The sequence below is a fragment of the Staurois parvus genome, unplaced genomic scaffold (assembly GCF_062004578.1).
Source record: "Staurois parvus isolate SC_StPar_1 unplaced genomic scaffold, SC_StPar_1.0 ptg000193l, whole genome shotgun sequence".
Taxonomy (NCBI): Eukaryota; Metazoa; Chordata; class Amphibia; order Anura; family Ranidae; genus Staurois; species Staurois parvus.
In genome coordinates, this window is record NW_028317989.1 from 315,302 (window position 1) to 331,879 (window position 16,578).

General features: G+C 40.9%; 1 protein-coding gene across 1 annotated transcript in view; it reads right to left on the reverse strand.

The window, feature by feature from the left end:
• Positions 1-2,338: 2,338 nt before the first annotated feature.
• PCK2 (phosphoenolpyruvate carboxykinase 2, mitochondrial) overlaps positions 2,339-16,578 on the reverse strand; it is a 28,013-nt gene continuing 13,773 nt past the window's right edge. The window contains exons 2-10 of the mRNA XM_089677861.1: positions 11,113-11,367; positions 10,448-10,632; positions 8,965-9,168; positions 8,682-8,869; positions 8,397-8,559; positions 5,481-5,699; positions 5,264-5,401; positions 3,758-3,853; positions 2,339-3,134 (exon numbers count right to left, since the gene is read on the reverse strand). Coding sequence (XP_089533987.1) covers positions 2,680-3,134; positions 3,758-3,853; positions 5,264-5,401; positions 5,481-5,699; positions 8,397-8,559; positions 8,682-8,869; positions 8,965-9,168; positions 10,448-10,632; positions 11,113-11,367 — 1,903 coding nt within the window. The 3' untranslated portion in view covers positions 2,339-2,679. The remainder of the gene's footprint in view (positions 3,135-3,757; positions 3,854-5,263; positions 5,402-5,480; positions 5,700-8,396; positions 8,560-8,681; positions 8,870-8,964; positions 9,169-10,447; positions 10,633-11,112; positions 11,368-16,578) is intronic.

Consider the following 16,578-nt stretch of genomic DNA (forward strand, 5'->3'; position numbering starts at 1 on the left):
AAACGCTTGTAAACGCGGCTAACCCTGTTTAGAAGCGTTTGCGTTTATAAGTGTTTTTTAACTGTTCCATATCCAAATGCTGTCCAGAGCCTCTTTTCATCATCAGAAATGCATGCAAAGCATTTTCCATGTATTCAAATGGACCTAGCACACCATTGCAGTCAGTTTCAGGTTTCGCGTGAAGGAAAAAATGGTAGAACGTGCCCCATTATGCTCATGATGGGATCCGTAGTGAATACAACCAGAAAAGATAGGTCATCTCAACACATACTGCTCTCTCTGCTTCTGCTCTCTCTATTTCTCTCAAAATATCTGAAATAGTTTTTTTTTTACTGTTTTTCAGTGCATTCTGGGCATTTGGGAAGGTCTCCTGATGTTATCTTTAAAAAACGCTTCAAAACACAAACCTACGTTTTCCAGCAGTCAGTTTCCATCGTTCAGAAGTGTTTTCCAAACATCCCATGTACATGAACCCTAACTTTTCCTTTAAAGGCACATTTTACACCTACTAATATTAGGTGATTTGTAAAAGAAGGAGGGGTTCAGGAGAGTGTAAGCAGACATTGCATTTTAATGCAGGGTCTGCTTTAAGGTGCTTTTAAAGAAAAATAAAAGTATTTTTTATATTAATGTTTTATAGCTGAACTACTTTTGGGATATACTGCAGCACTGCAGACTGTAAGCTCCAAGGAGCAGGGCCCTCCTAACCCTCTTGTATTGAACTGTATTGTTGCTGTATTGTCTCCCCTTATATTGTAAAGTGCTGAGCAAACTGTTGGCGCTATATAAATCCTTTAATAATATAATAATAATAAATCAATCTCAAACTTGACTATCCACAAGCTTCATAGCAGCAGTTTCTGTCTGCGATGATTGACCACTGCAGTTCTTCCTCCTTGAGCAGGGCATCTGGTCTTGTGACTGTCCCCTTGTAGTTATTATTATACAGTATTTATAAAGCGCCAATAGTTCACTCAGCGCTGTACATTACAAAGGGGGACAGAACATGTGACAGAACAATACCAATACAATGCAAAACATGAGGGGATTGAGGGCCCTGCTCTTTCCAGCTTACAATCTAGGAGGGAGGGGATAGTGGTATAGGAGAAGATAGCTGTGGGGGATGGAGTGGTAGGAAGAGTGGAGGAGGTCGGCAAGTTAGCAGGGGGTGGGGTAGGCTTCCCTGAAGAGATGGGTTTTCAGGGTGCGCCTAAAGGAGAGGAGAGTAGGTGATAATCTGATGGGTTGGGGCAGGGAGTTCCAGAGGATGGGTGACACCCTGGAGAAGTCCTGGAGGCGGGCATGGGAAGAGGAGACCAGGGAACTAGAGGGAAGGACTTCTTGTGAGGAGCAGAGTGTGCGTGCTGGGCAGTACTTGGATATTAGGTCAGTGATGTAGTTCGGGGCAGTATGGTGGACGGCTTTGTACGTCAGTGTTAGGATTTTGAATTTGATCCATTGCACAATCGGAAGCCAGTGGAGGGATTGGCAGAGGGGGGTGGCGGAAACGGAGCCCAACCCCTCTCAACCCCCCACCTCACCCCCTCAGTCTCTGCCCGTAGTAGTTAAAGCAAAGCGGCACTGGCATGCTTATGTTTGCATTAGGGTTCTGCACATGTAGTAGTTTAAGAGATGCCAGAAAGAATCAAATAATTTTTATACAAATTTACTGTGCATAAAGAGGGGAAAATGGAGGGGTGGATGTGGATGCTGGACTTTAATTTTAATACACATATTCCCCTTTTACATTATACACTTTATGATACTATTTAATATACAAATAAAAGTCTAGCAGCTTTTGCATTCCCATCCTACAGATCAGAGGGAGCTGGTCAAATGCACCTGTCAAGTAATTCTGAATAATATCAGAAGCTTCTCAAAATGATGTCAAATGGATGCCATCACCACCAGCCCAAAGCCTATCAACATACGTAGGTCCTAACTGAATTGGTAATCCCTGCTGAGCTCCCAATCTTTGGTGGGGTGTACAGAACAGGAGCATGGTTCTTTGATCACTCATGCCTCCTCTTTTGGAGGATAGGAGTTGCATCCACATCAAGCTTTAATTTGAGGGGGGACAATATATAAATATATATTTTTTATTTATAAAAATATGTATGTATATAGATTATAAATAATATTGCAAAAACACCTTATAAATGCATGAAACTTTTCTCTTGATTAACGTCATCATTTAATACATGTGAAACTTTGTATCAAGCATTATTCTCACTTCTGATAACACTTGTTTTGGAACTTTTAGCATGCAGTATGTTACACTGCAGATTTGGGTATCGGGCGCAAAATGTCAGAAGGTTAATAGAAGAAGGACACCAAAGACAAAAAAAATGTTTATTCATATTAAAAAAGACAGAAAAATACAATCACAATTCCTGAGGTCATCAGATGGCGGTTTGAGAGGAATAGAATTCTTTGATGCATACATGTTATATAGCATCTTGCTGCTTTTTGTTTGGCTTGTGTCTTCAAGATTCTGAATCACTTTATATAGTGATTAAGCTTCTTGCCCCTATTTTTGTAGTTCATTCAATTCAAAAGGTAGCTTGTAATGTTTTAAATGGTGTTACAGATATGTAAAGAAAGGCACTTGTGCAATGTATGAACTGAGGTGTGCCTATCACTCCCTTTCTGGCCTTGTAGTGTTCCTTCCATTTATCTTCACATGCGGCTCACTCTGGTATGAAGACCCTTCAGCTCCTCCATAATTTGTGGTGGCAAGTCATCATTAACTTGCTCTTTCAAGTATTTACCCACCTCTTGTACTTCTCTTTCCCAGAATCCTTTCGGGAGCGAAAACAGCTCATTTGTGTCAACTCCACCTATCCCTTGCAAATTCAATGCACCCTCAGCAGGGAGATAGCCAATAGGAGTTTGCAGTGCACTCTCTTCTCCCTCTACTCTACGGAAGATCCAGTCTAGCACACGGGCATTTTCACCAAAACCTGGCCATAAGAACTGTCCATTTTCATCCTTTCGGAACCAGTTGACGTGGAAGATTTTGGGAAGACGAAGACCTTCCCTTTTTTGTAGGCTCAGCCAATGAGAGAGGTAGTGGCCAAAATTATATCCGAAGAAGGGACGCATTGCAAATGGATCGTGCATTATAACTTTGCCTGAATGAATATAAAAATACAATTTTAGTAGAATCTGGATCCTTATACACTCACCGGCCACTTTATTAGGTACACCTGTTCTATTGCTTGGTACCACAAATTGCTTAACAGCCAACTGCATGGCAGCAACTCAATGCATTTAGACATGTAGAGGTGAAGATGATTTGCTGAAGTTCAAACCCAGCATCAGAATGGGGAAGAAAGGGGATTTAAGTGACTTTGAACATGGCATGGTTGTTGGTGCCAGACAGGCTGGTCTGAGTATTTCAAAAACTACTGATCTACTGGGATTTTCACACACAACCATCTCTGAGGTTTAGAAAGAATGGTCCGAAAAAGAGAAAATATCCAGTGAGCAGCAGTTGTGTGCCTTGTTGATCTCAGAGGTCAGGGAGAATGGGCAGACTGGTTGCTGCTACATTCAGATGGTAGGGTCAGAGATTGGCATAAACATGACAGCATGGATCCATCCTGCCTTGTAATAATGGTTCAGGCTGGAGGTGGTGGTGTAATGGTGTGGGAGATATTTTCTTGGCATCAGCAAGGTGTACCTAATAAAGTGGTCAGTGAGCATACATCTAAAAGGGATGCTGTGTCTGTCGAAGCATCATCTTTGGACTCACCTTTGTGCTCTGCAGCCGCTGTAGCTTCAGATCTCATAGAAGCCCCAACAAACACACCATGATTCCAGTTGAAGCTTTCATATACTAGCGGCACACCTAAAATATATTTCAATATCCAGCTTAACATACATAGTAAAGGTATTTGGACAAACATACACAGCTCAATTGTTTCAAATTATGCAATTCATTGGAGAATAATGATCTTAACCAGCATGCTTGCATATTGAAGATGCTCATTATTGATCTAAGATATTTAGTAGGAAATGTTTATATCTGAAGATCTATCTTTCCTTTTTCCCTCTGATTCCCATGTGCTATAGTCTGGCATTGTCTGAAAGATCTGCTATCTTGACCCTTAACATAAATGCTATTTGTCAAAAATAAATGTATAAAACTTGTGAGCTGCTATGTGAGTGAAAACAGCTTCTAATTCTAATGAATCGCCCACACCTAACACATACTCATACTAGTGTGTCATAGCAATACTAAATACCAAAGTTGTGCCGTGCTTCACTCAAAATTACTAAATGTAAAACATATGCGCATCTTAGTGCTACTATTACTAATACGTATCAAAGTACTGAAGTGAAATAAATAAAATAGGTATATCAATCAATGTCAGTTTCCAAAAACAAAGTCCATAAACAAGTGAGAAAAATATGAAAGAGGTTAGAAAAAAAGTCCATACATATACTTCTTCAAACATGCATAGAAAAAAATATACAAAACAAAAAATTATAAAATGTCCTGTGCTTCTTAATTGATAATTTTGTGTGAACAAACTTTCATAAATGTGCTCCCCCACCGGTTGTGCTCTCACCTCAAATATATGATCAAACCGTTAAGTAAGGGAATATAACGCTTGTGTCCCTTTAAATGGGTCAGAGTATGGATGAGATGGTATCTTGCTGTTTGGGGTCCTCCTTTGTTCAATCGAAGGCCCTCCTTCCACAGTGGTTTATGTAGAGGATTAATCAGATCATAGCGTGATATCCTTTTAAAACTGTTTTATTATTAAAAGAATTGCACTCACATATAATCTGGATGTAAAACCGCTTTGTGCCAAAATGTATCCTCCAGATTTTTTTCAGTGGTGAAAAACCTAATCTTGCCAGCTGGTGTCCGTATGGAACCATCGAGCATCGTGACGTCAAAGCATCTCCCATGACCTCTTTCATATTTTTACTTGTTTATAGACTTTGTTTTTGGAAACTGACATTGATATACCTATGTTATTTATTTCACTTCAGTACTTTGATACGTTTCATTAATAGTAGCACTAGGAAGTGCATATGTTTTACATTTAGTAATTTTGAGGCTATGGCATGATATATATTGATAGTGCCTACTATATTTGTTATTGAATATAATATATATATATATATATATATATATATATATATATATTCATTAACAAGTATAGTAGGCAATCAAAGGACTTTCATAGAGAAACACCAAGGAAAATAGGAATGCATTATTGCACCAATATATATGTAAATCACTTACCTTCAGGCCGTCTCCCACCAAAAATAATGGCATCTATAGGAACACCCTCTGGAGACTCCCAACTCTCATCCATAATAGGGCACTGAGCAGCAGGTGCACAAAAGCGTGAGTTTGGATGTGCAGAGGGCTCTTTGTCTCCTGTAGATATAAAATTCTCATTACAACTGGAGATCCAAAAACTATGCAGATTAGTTAATAAGAAAAAAGGGCATCTGACCTTTCTTCCATGGCTTTCCCAACCAGGATGTAACTGTAACACCGGGAGGTAGTTCTTGATCCAGCCCTTCCCAATAGACCCCTCCGTCACTGGTCTCTGCCACGTTAGTGAAGATAGTGTTTCTTTCCGCTGTGCTAAGGGCATTGGGGTTGGTCTTTATAGAAGTGCCAGGAGCCACTCCAAAAAATCCATTTTCTGGATTAATCGCACGGAGACATCCTGTAAAAGACAAAACATTTGATCTAGAGTGCTTGCGGTAATTATTTTTTTTGTGCTTTCACTATGGAGAAATAGCAGCTGGTGGACATTCCTGGTACAGGGGACAACAAATAAATAATTTCGACTACAATTTTTTTGGAGTGAAACCATTTTAACATGGGCATGTCGGCGATAAGGACACAGTAAGAATGTTGCTGTTCTCAAACTTTATGGATGATACAATGCTTTATGATGAACAACTGCAGGTATATTTTTGTTACAGATTCTAAGACCAACTAAAGTCATTCTGTAAACTGCTAAGTAAGAGGAAATACCCAAAGAATCAAAATTAAGGCTGTTTATAATTTATAAGTTTTCATAATCACTTGTGGTCCCCAGGGCTTTAGTGCTTGGGTGCTGGGTTGAAGCTTGTTGTCATCCTGTGTATAATTAAATATGGATGACTAAATCAGAAAAATCAGTAATTTGTATATTTTTTATTTCCATGAATATTTGCACGACAATCTGTCAGATTTATGGGGAATCTCACAATTTAGGATCCAGCAACCGTAAGTCACAAACTGTATAATTCTCCACATACTGAGCAAATCTACAAAGCATTTAGCATTTGCTCTATTTGAAAACTGATATTCTCATCTATAAATTTCTGCAAATAGTATAGACAAACTGAAATGGGGGTAGACAAGGGTTTGATTGTAGATATGTATAATCAGAATGAGCATATTAAAGCAAATCTGCAGGACTGACTGATACACAGAAGAGAAAGAGAATTGTTGGCAATATCACGCAGCAGATCGCCAGCATTCAAGCACGGAGTGGGTAGTACCAGGCTTTCTAAACCAGCAACACACACAGATAATGCTTTTACATTGCTCATTTTGGTCCTGTTTACACTATGCTGTGCTACAATAATGCATGTGCTACAACAGCCTTAATCATAGGTCCAGCTTTGCCACATTATTGCCGCCCATTTATTTTGAAAAGGCTTCAACTGCACCACATTGCATCCCTCTTTGTGTGTTGTGGTGTGCTGAAGTGCAAGTGTGTTGTAAATGACTGGCAACTCGAATACACATGATGCAGCAGCATTGAGTAGCGCATACACTATTTAAACATTCTAGGTGTGAACAGGCCTAAGAGCTGAGAGGACACAGCAGTCTGCTATGCAAGGAACTTGTACCTACAGATGTCTACAGGCATCCTGTACCTCTTTCTGAAAATATTAGATGTCTGTCTCTGACTTACTGAGTTGCCAACTCTTCTAGATGGCTTTCCTGCTGTGTTTTGCCAGAATAAACACTTAATGCATATAAACGCATGTAATGCGTTTATGTGTGTTTAGCACTTGAGTGTTAATTAATTTAATTGACCAGAGTAATCATTTATTCTGGCCATTGAAATGAATTAACTCTCAAGAGCTAAATGCTCCTATTACTTAGGCGTGTTTACACACATTTACAGGCATCAAGCATTTATTTCTGCCAATATGCCAATGTTCCTGGATGCGCTGGCAGTGGGTTTGCATGGACACATAGGCTAACATGCAGGAGCATTTAGAGGCAGAAAAAAAAATAAAAATAAGGCAAGACGCCCCTAGGAGCAGCGTTAAAACGTCTACTGTGCAGGAGGGCTTAAAGTGAAATAAGACCTTCTTATCTACATACTTTCTTTCCAGGTCTGTACTTCAGAAAATGTTAAAGCCACTAATTTAACATTACAGCCAGACAACTGGCATTTTCTGGCATGGTCTGCAATGGACTCCCCTATGTTTTCTTAGTACATGTTTTCTTCAATGGCCTCCCTCTTAAAATGCTAGTTTCCTGACATCTCTAGATTCCAGTATGGTACAAACGGTAAGTTTTTTTTTCATTTAGCGCAGCGGAAAAAAAAAACCGTAGGAGCTCGCGAGGAGGTCTCTGTTCTAATGATGCAATGTTAGTACAGTGATCTCTCCACTAAGCTATTGTGTTCTGACAGGAGGACCCCCCCCCCCCATCTAAGCACATTGGCTGAGAGCGCTATTCGGATACCAGTCAGCTGCTGGTTTTCCAGTAGGCTCGTTTGACAGAAGCTGGCCATGTTATCCTCTTCTGCCAAACAAGAACCTGTGCACATGGGCCAAATGTTGGCTGATATCTACTGTATTGGCTGATTCTTCTGATATTTGGCCAATGTGTATGGGTCTTAAGTATTTTTTTCTAAAACAAGTACATATCAAATAGGTAGAGTAGATTTGTAGTCCCGATTCCTCATATCCGTACCTGTTCTAGGGCAGAGACTCACAAAGTATTCAAGCCATGAAACTAGCTATTTGTAGAAACACATGTTAGCAAAAGCTGCCTACATATTCTTCTTAAACAGGTGCCCTTTAAGATCCATTTTCCCATCTGTTTTCAGATGTGGGGGTGTGGATGAGAGTATGCTAAAAGACTGGGTTTTTGGCTACCTTTGCAGATCGGGGCAGTCTGGTCCACAGATTTAATGACAGAATGAATATTAGATGCACTGTACAGGAGGGTGCATTCTCTATGTGTATATGAATTACACATTTTTATGTCTGTAAGGAATATATCTTTACAGTAACAAAGAAAATGCATCCATCTTCACTGATTTTGCCCTTGCTATTTTAATCTTACTGCTTAGTTCACTGTGTTCCCTTTTGGCAGCCCTGCTACAGCAACTAATTGTACCACTCACCTTCACTGTCGAATTTCATCCAGGCAATGTCATCTCCCACACACTGTACTTTCCAGCCAGGCAGCGCTGGCTTCATCATGGCCAGATTTGTTTTTCCACATGCACTTGGGAAAGCAGCTGCGATGTAACGCTTACGTCCAGCAGGGTTTGTGATCCCCAAAATCTAACATGGGAAAAAAACCCCATAACAAAAGAATGTACAGTAACAGGAAAGGCTCAGGAAACAGAAGACAGAGGGTCTAGTGCAGGAGAGAGTGTACAGGGTGCTATAAGCTCCTCTCTCACCAGCATATGCTCCGCCAACCAGCCCTCATCCTTTGCGATTCGGGAGGCAATGCGCAGAGCGAAGCATTTTTTCCCCAACAGAGAGTTTCCTCCATATCCACTGCCGAAGGACACAATTTCACGGTTATCAGGGACATGGGCAATTATTGTCTTTTCAGGATTGCAGGGCCAGGAATTCACAAGGGGTGCTGTTCAGAAAAATAAAAATACATCACATATAACATATATACAGTATTTATATGATGCATACTGATCAAAAGATAACATAGAGATTTTATCCTACCTTTAAGAGGAAGTGGCTGTCCCACGGAGTGCAAGCATCTCACAAATTCACCATCACCCAGTACATCTAACACTGGTTTACCCATTCGAGTCATGATGCGCATGCTGGCCACTACATAGGGAGAATCTGTGAGCTGAACCCCATACTTAGACAGTGGGGAACCAACTGGGCCCATACTAAATGGTAATACATACATAGTGCGACCTAGGAAAAACAAATCAAACACATAAATAATGAGATAGAGAGTAAGATGATAGAGGATATATATGAAATAGGAGTGGGGAATATATGGAGAAAGAATAACAAACTAAATCTGGCCATAAAATCATAGCTTTCTTTTTTTTCAACCCATAGATACCTTCATCCAAGCTAAAAAAGCACAGACAGACAAATTTGCCGCTGTAGCTATTGTATTCTGACAGCCAACACGGCGGACTATCAGAATACCCGAAGAGTGCCTGCATCTGATTGGATGCAGACCCAGCTCGGCTTATAATTTTACACCCTGCTCCTTTGATTTTTCAGTCAAAGGATGGTGGGAGGAGTGGTGAAGACTGGGCCACCTACTGATGGAATAGGAACTAGATAGATTTCCCCAGTGTTACTTATTTCCTTAAAGCAGTAGTAAACTGCAAACAAAACTAGGGCCCTTGCAGGATAATGTCATAATATGCTAGTATGCATCGCATACTAGCATATTATGACAGACTTACCTTAAAACAAAGTCCTCCAGTGGCATGCTGTCACCGCTGACAGGGCTTCCATTTTCACCCGATCTTCCTTCCAGGTTCGCGGGCTCTGAATAGCTGAGTTGCAATGATGTTACTTCGGCTCATTTGCACGGCTCTGAACAACTCTCAATAGCCTGCATGTCATCCATTGAGTGCGCATGCGCCAGTCATGTCACTGCTACTAAAGTAATTATCTCCTAAACAGTGCACAATTAGAAGATATTTATTGTACCTACAGGTAAGCCTTATTATAGGGTTACCTAAAGGTATAAATAAAAAATGGGACTTTACTACAACTTTGAGTGCTAGGCTGACATAATTTACATTCTATACACTGTCAGATTGTCATATTATTGCTCTGCAATCATTTGTGGCATTGGCAAATAGGACTTTACTACCACTTTGAGTGCTAGACTGACATAATTTACATTTCATACACTGTCAGATTGTCATATTATTGCTCTGCAATCATTTGTGGCATTGGCAAATAGGACTTTACTACCACTTTGAGTGCAAGGCTGACATAATTTACATTCTATACACTGTCAGATTGTCATATTATTGCTCTGCAATCATTTGTGGCATTGGCAAATAGGACTTTACTACCACTTTGAGCGCTAGACTGACATACGGTAATTTACATTCCATACCTTGTGAGATTGTGACATTATTGCTCTGGAATCATTTGTGGCATTGGCACCATGAACAGACCAGGCCAGTCTATTAACAAACCTCAGACAAATGATACAAACCTTTCATGCAGCCAGGGAAACGTTCACTTTTTGCTCGCTCAAAGTCTTGAGGGGACATCCAGTTCCCCAGCTGTCCTTTTACACCTTCCAGTGGAATTGGCACAGTGTCCCTTTGCCTGTCAGTCACTATAACAGTCTTACTCTCCACTCGGGCTACATCTTTTGGGTCAGTTCTTGCCAACCAGCTATATAACAGAAAATAGGTAAAACCATAATAGTTCAATTTATTGCCTAAATAGAAAGTCGGCCAAAGCTCACATTTATTATAAAAAAAAACAAAACAACTAAGCAATATCAACAAGGACACACAAAAACACTGAAAAAGAACATGGACTAATAAAATAAGCAATCATGAAAATATGCCTAAGAAAACTGGTTGGATTTAGGACCAGAACTATAAGTGATAGAACCCCATAGCAAAACCACTAAAGGTCCCCGTCGTCTTTAAACTCTACATTTATTTGCCTACCTGACACAAATGTATTTCATTGCAATTATGTATAGGTTCCTAAATTCTATATCCAAAAATATATTTGAAAAATGCTATTTCTGCATAAGTCATTGTGTAGTCAAACAGCTTCAGGCCCCAAACCATTAGCAAGCTCTGCTATGGATATAATCACATCCTTGGCTATATTGTATACTTTATGGAAATGGCAGCTTACCAGTTAGAGTACTTGCTTAGTTTCTTCAGCATCCCCTCCTGCTGTAATAAGGTCAGAAGGGTGTTATTTTCGGAAGGAGACCCATCACATATGTGGATGTTTTGGGGATCACACAATTCAGCTCCTCTTATCACAAATTCTCGGACACCTGGAGGGAGACGCTCCATCTGTGCGCTGAGCGTCTGCACAGCGTGTGCCCTGCGGCATCTTACCCGCTGTGCCTCCACCCATGCTTTAACTGTCCGGGAGCAGGGCCTATACATGAAAAGATATAGTAATAGTGAGACTTCACTCATGTTCAGTCTAGAAATACAGTATGCATGGTAGCAACATCACCCTGATCTCTAAATTGCCTTGAAAACATGCATAACTACCACAGCATCAATTCTGAAGACTAAACACAAGATAGAAGAACATTACTCAGTAAGGAGAATATATATAGAGAGACAGCCACCGAGGTATAAAATGTGACATAAAAGACAAACATACATAAAAAATTCAAGATTACATATAAGTGGAATGTTGTATACCACAAATGTAAAAACTGTCACTGTGCCATAAAAACCTATAGCAATCAGTAAGCAAATACTTTTTATTTTGAAGTTAAACAAATAAAATACAACCCCTAGAAATGTATTAAAAAAGAACAAAAATATTTATAGCTTTATTTTTCAGTTATGATGGAAAATAAAATCAGTAGTTGACAGAATTAGTCAGCATTTGTAAATCACTAGTATTGTGTTCTGCATACTTTTAGGGGTTTGATCAGCAACCAGTTTGTTCCTACAGTGATAGTTATTATATCTGCTGGAAACTGCAGTTATAACCACAAAACAGAACAAATATTAGGTACATAAGCCGCTATCAGCAAATACCTGATGTAGGATAAATTCTAATTTGGAACCATGTGGTTGCTCCTGACCAATGAGAGCTTGCCATTGTGAGCATTATTATGTATACTCACTCCAGGGCTGTGTATTGTGGTGAAGGGTATGCTACAGTGGTAGTGCGGAGCATCAAGGCCCTTAAGTGCAACAGGGCCCTGAGGGGTGGCCAGGAAATTTAGAGTTAGGCCACCTTTTTATTTTTCATGAAAAGGTGAACCTACTCTTTAACATTTTTATCTAGCCACCATATACAACAACTTTACTAAAGTCAGAAAGTTGCCTTATTTTGCCCTAAATTTTGTGCACATCATCGCAGAATATGCACAAATGCTCAACAGAGGGTCAATTGGAGACAGACAGAATTAGATCTGATTGATAGCAGTGAGAATCTGCTGAGCACTGTTATTTTGTTTTTTTTCATCAGGCTTTCTGTGTGTTAAAGGCATAAAGATGGGAGTTCCAGCATCACCAGCACACGTGTTCAGAATCACCAAATCACAGCTCGAATGAGGGTCAGTACTAGGCAGGCAGGGTTGAATTTTATTGTTAGCTGTGTAAATATTTTAAGTACTGGTATGCTTTTTTCATCAGGCTTTCTTCATATGAAACGCACAAAGAGGGTGTCCCAGCATCCCCAGCAGGTGTGTTCCAGGATCATCAAACTAAGTGGGGTGGACCAGTTCTGAGAAGCAGTATCTGGACAGGATACTCAGCAGCTATATTCTCTATGTGCATTTTAATGTTAAATTTGTAATTTGTACTGTTGTGTACCTTTACACAACTCTGGTACAAAAAGAGACACTGTCATTTTACCCATTCAGGAAAAATTGATAGTGTCTGTGTAAAAGCTCTCTCCCCAAACCTCTGAAGCCATTTTCTCAGGTGATCCACAACCAATTATTATTTTGCCACAGTCACCACTAAAATACCTGGTGCCTAGAAATGAGAGAGAGCAGTGCTGTCACTCTCTGCATCATGTGATAGTGCTCAGTCTAGTAACTAGGCCCAAGCTCAATATCGGGGATAGAGGCCACATGCTCCCCCATATTGCTGGCTGAGAGCATTAGGGGATTGCTGGAGAGGTAACAGTGGGTTGGATGGAAGGTCTTTACACAGACTGTCACAAGGATACTTTAGGGCAGGGATATTGAAATAAAATTCACCGAGGTCCGGGCAGTAAAATTTTCATGTGTCAGAGGTCCGAATCTCATGTAGGCTTTACTGTCTTCTGCCCCCTCCATGTTACTGTTTTCAAACAATCCGCATTACAGTTCTCAGCCCCCACTTTAATGTCCTCAGCCTCCACACACCACAGTCCTTAGCTCCCCCATTACTGTCCTCAGTGCCCCCCCCCCATCCTTTAATGCACTCAGCTCCCCCATATGACAGCCTCTAGCCCTTCACATTTCAGGCCATAGCTCCTCCACTTGAATTTTAATGTCCTCAACCCCCCCCCCCCACACACACACACACTACTGTCCTCAGTTCCCCCACATTACTGTTCTCAGCCCCCCCCAAAAAAATTACTGTTCTAAGTCCCCCCACATTCAGTCCTCAGCACCCCCACATTCAGTCCTTGGCTCCGTTTCACATCAGCCCCCCTTCACACTAATGTCCTTAGCCCCTTTAACTTTGCCCCCCCCCCACTGTCCTACCTTACACAGACAGTGATTGACAGACATTGATTGATTGCTAGGACTGCCCTTCATCCTAGCAACCAATCACCTGCTTGTTAACCTCAGGCAGCTCCCGCCCTCCATCCAGAACTGTCCTGCTTCCCGCTGTCAGCTCTGTGAGAATGACCATGAAACGGCTGGGGGAAGAAAAGGCTCCTCAATGGCGGGACAGCATGGGTCCAGATGGTACAGTGACTCAGTCCGCCATTTAGTGATGCCTGTTTTAGAGAATTAATATATCTACAACATTTGCAACACTTCTTATAGCTTATACCAGTGGTCGGCAAGCCGCAGCTCGCGAGCCACATGCGGCTCTTTACACACATTAATGCGGCTCTTCTGTGTGCCCCTCCCTCCTCTCGGGCGGCTGCCCCAAAAGTCAGGACTCTGCAGCTAGCCCAGCAATGGGCAAACTACGGCCCACATACGGCCCGGCGGACCTTTTAATCCGGCCCGCGGAGCGTGGCAAACATTGGCTGTCAGGATGTAGGCGGGGCAGCGTGACGAACTCCTCTCCTCTCACAGTCCGCCCTGAAGACCGGAACGGCGCGGGAACACGGCGAGAGGAACGCGCGGAGCAAAGGTAAGTGAACTGACACAATATGGGGAATGAATTACTATAGGGGGGATGAATTACTATAGGGGGGATGAATTACTATATGGGGGATGAATTACTATGGGGGATGAATTACTATATGGGGAATGAATTACTATAGGGGGGATGAATTACTATGGGGGATTAATTACTATGGGGGATGAATTACTATATGGGGGATTAATTACTATGGGGGATGAATTACTATATGGGGGATTAATTACTATGGGGGATGAATTACTATATGGGGGATGAATTACTATGGGGGATGAATTACTATATGGGGGATGAATTACTATGGGGGATGAATTACTATATGGGGGATGAATTACTATGGGGGATGAATTACTATATGGGGGATGAATTACTATGGGGGATGAATTACTATATGGGGGATGAATTACTATGGGGGATGAATTACTATATGGGGGATGAATTACTATTATGGGGGATGAATTACTATGGGGGATGAATTACTATATGGGGGATGAATTACTATGGGGGATGAATTACTATGGGGGATGAATTACTACGGGGGATGAATTACTATATGGGGGATGAATTACTATATGGGGGATGAATTACTATGGGGGATGAATTACTATATGGTGGATGAATTACTATGGGGGATGAATTACTATGGGGGATGAATTACTATATGGGGGATGAATTACTATGGGGGATGAATTACTATATGGGGGATGAATTACTATGGGGGATGAATTACTATGGGGGATGAATTACTATGGGGGATGAATTACTATATGGGGGATGAATTACTATGGGGGATGAATTACTATGGGGGATGAATTACTATATGGGGGATGAATTACTATATGGGGGATGAATTACTATGGGGGATGAATTACTATATGGGGGATGAATTACTATATGGGGGATGAATTACTATAGGGGGGATGAATTACTATGGGGGATGAATTACTATATGGGGGATGAATTACTATGGGGGATGAGTTACTATATGGGGGATGAGTTACTATGGGGGATGAATTACTATATGGGGGATGTATTTTCAGTTTTAAAAATGTGGCTCTCAAAATAAATTTCAATTGTGCTTTTGGCGAGATTTGGCTCAGTTGAAAAAAAAGGTTGCCCACCACTGGCTTATACAAAGACTCCGGTGTACATTGTATATTTTGTTGCTAAAATCCTGTTTTTATAAATATGTCCCCAAATTTACCTGAATTGGTACAACTCAGGATATAGCTGCACTGAATACAAAAATCAGTCTCTGTGCCAGGAATTCTATGAATGTGCTAGACATAATACAATTGATGGCAAACAGCAGAGGGCCTCACCAGCTGTTTCATCATCAGAAAACTAGCAACTGTTCATTTGCAATATAGAGCAAAGGTCACAGCACACAATACACTTGGAATATTATTAACAAAGATCAACTTCAGGCAACGCGCATAGTCAGTATGTAAGCTATTAATGCTACAGCAAACATTACAAGCCTGCTATGATTGCAAAAGTTTACTCAATTTACAAAGGTGTACTTTTGATCTGGGTTTCATTGAATTACTTGGTAAAGTATTGGGAGAATTTTCACATGGCTTTTGAACAGGGCTGCAGTTTTCATAATCAGATCATTCTGGAAATCTCTTTGAAGTGACTCTGTCACACACATTAAACTTGAAATAACAGCTATACCTGTGGAGAAGAGAGTAAATACTTACCTCTCAGTGCCCTAAATTGAAGAAACATTGTCTGTTTCTTCAGGAACTGACACTTCCAGGAGTGTCAATATTCTGTGCTGATCCTTAATTACTACTGTTTCTCGTAGTGATTTACTATTGAGTGATATACTGTACTTGGCACGTCAGGATATGGGGGAGTAGCTTGAGCACAGCGCTGGAACCTGCCAAAGCCAGGAAAGGTAAGTAATACATCTTTTGCCTACCACTTTGCCTTGAATGAGCAAAGTTCAGTTTCAATTTAAGAACTGCAGATGGGGTGCACAGAACTGCATATGCACTGACCTGCATATTTTAAGGCTGACATATTTTAAGGCTACACCCCGAAGCCAGTACTGTGCTACCCATAGGACAACAAGGGAAAGGACATTATCAGGAGCCATATTGCCAAACTGGGCAATAGTGGCTCACGATGATTAGGCCAATGTAAAAAAAAATAAAAAATACATTCACCTATCCACACTGAAGAGCACAGATGGACATATCTCTCCTTCCGCCTATTGTATTCTGACAGCCGGCACCCGCAACTTCTGAAATACCCAAACAGTGAATTAATTCATTCGCTGCTGTTCGGCTGACAAGTTCCTTCC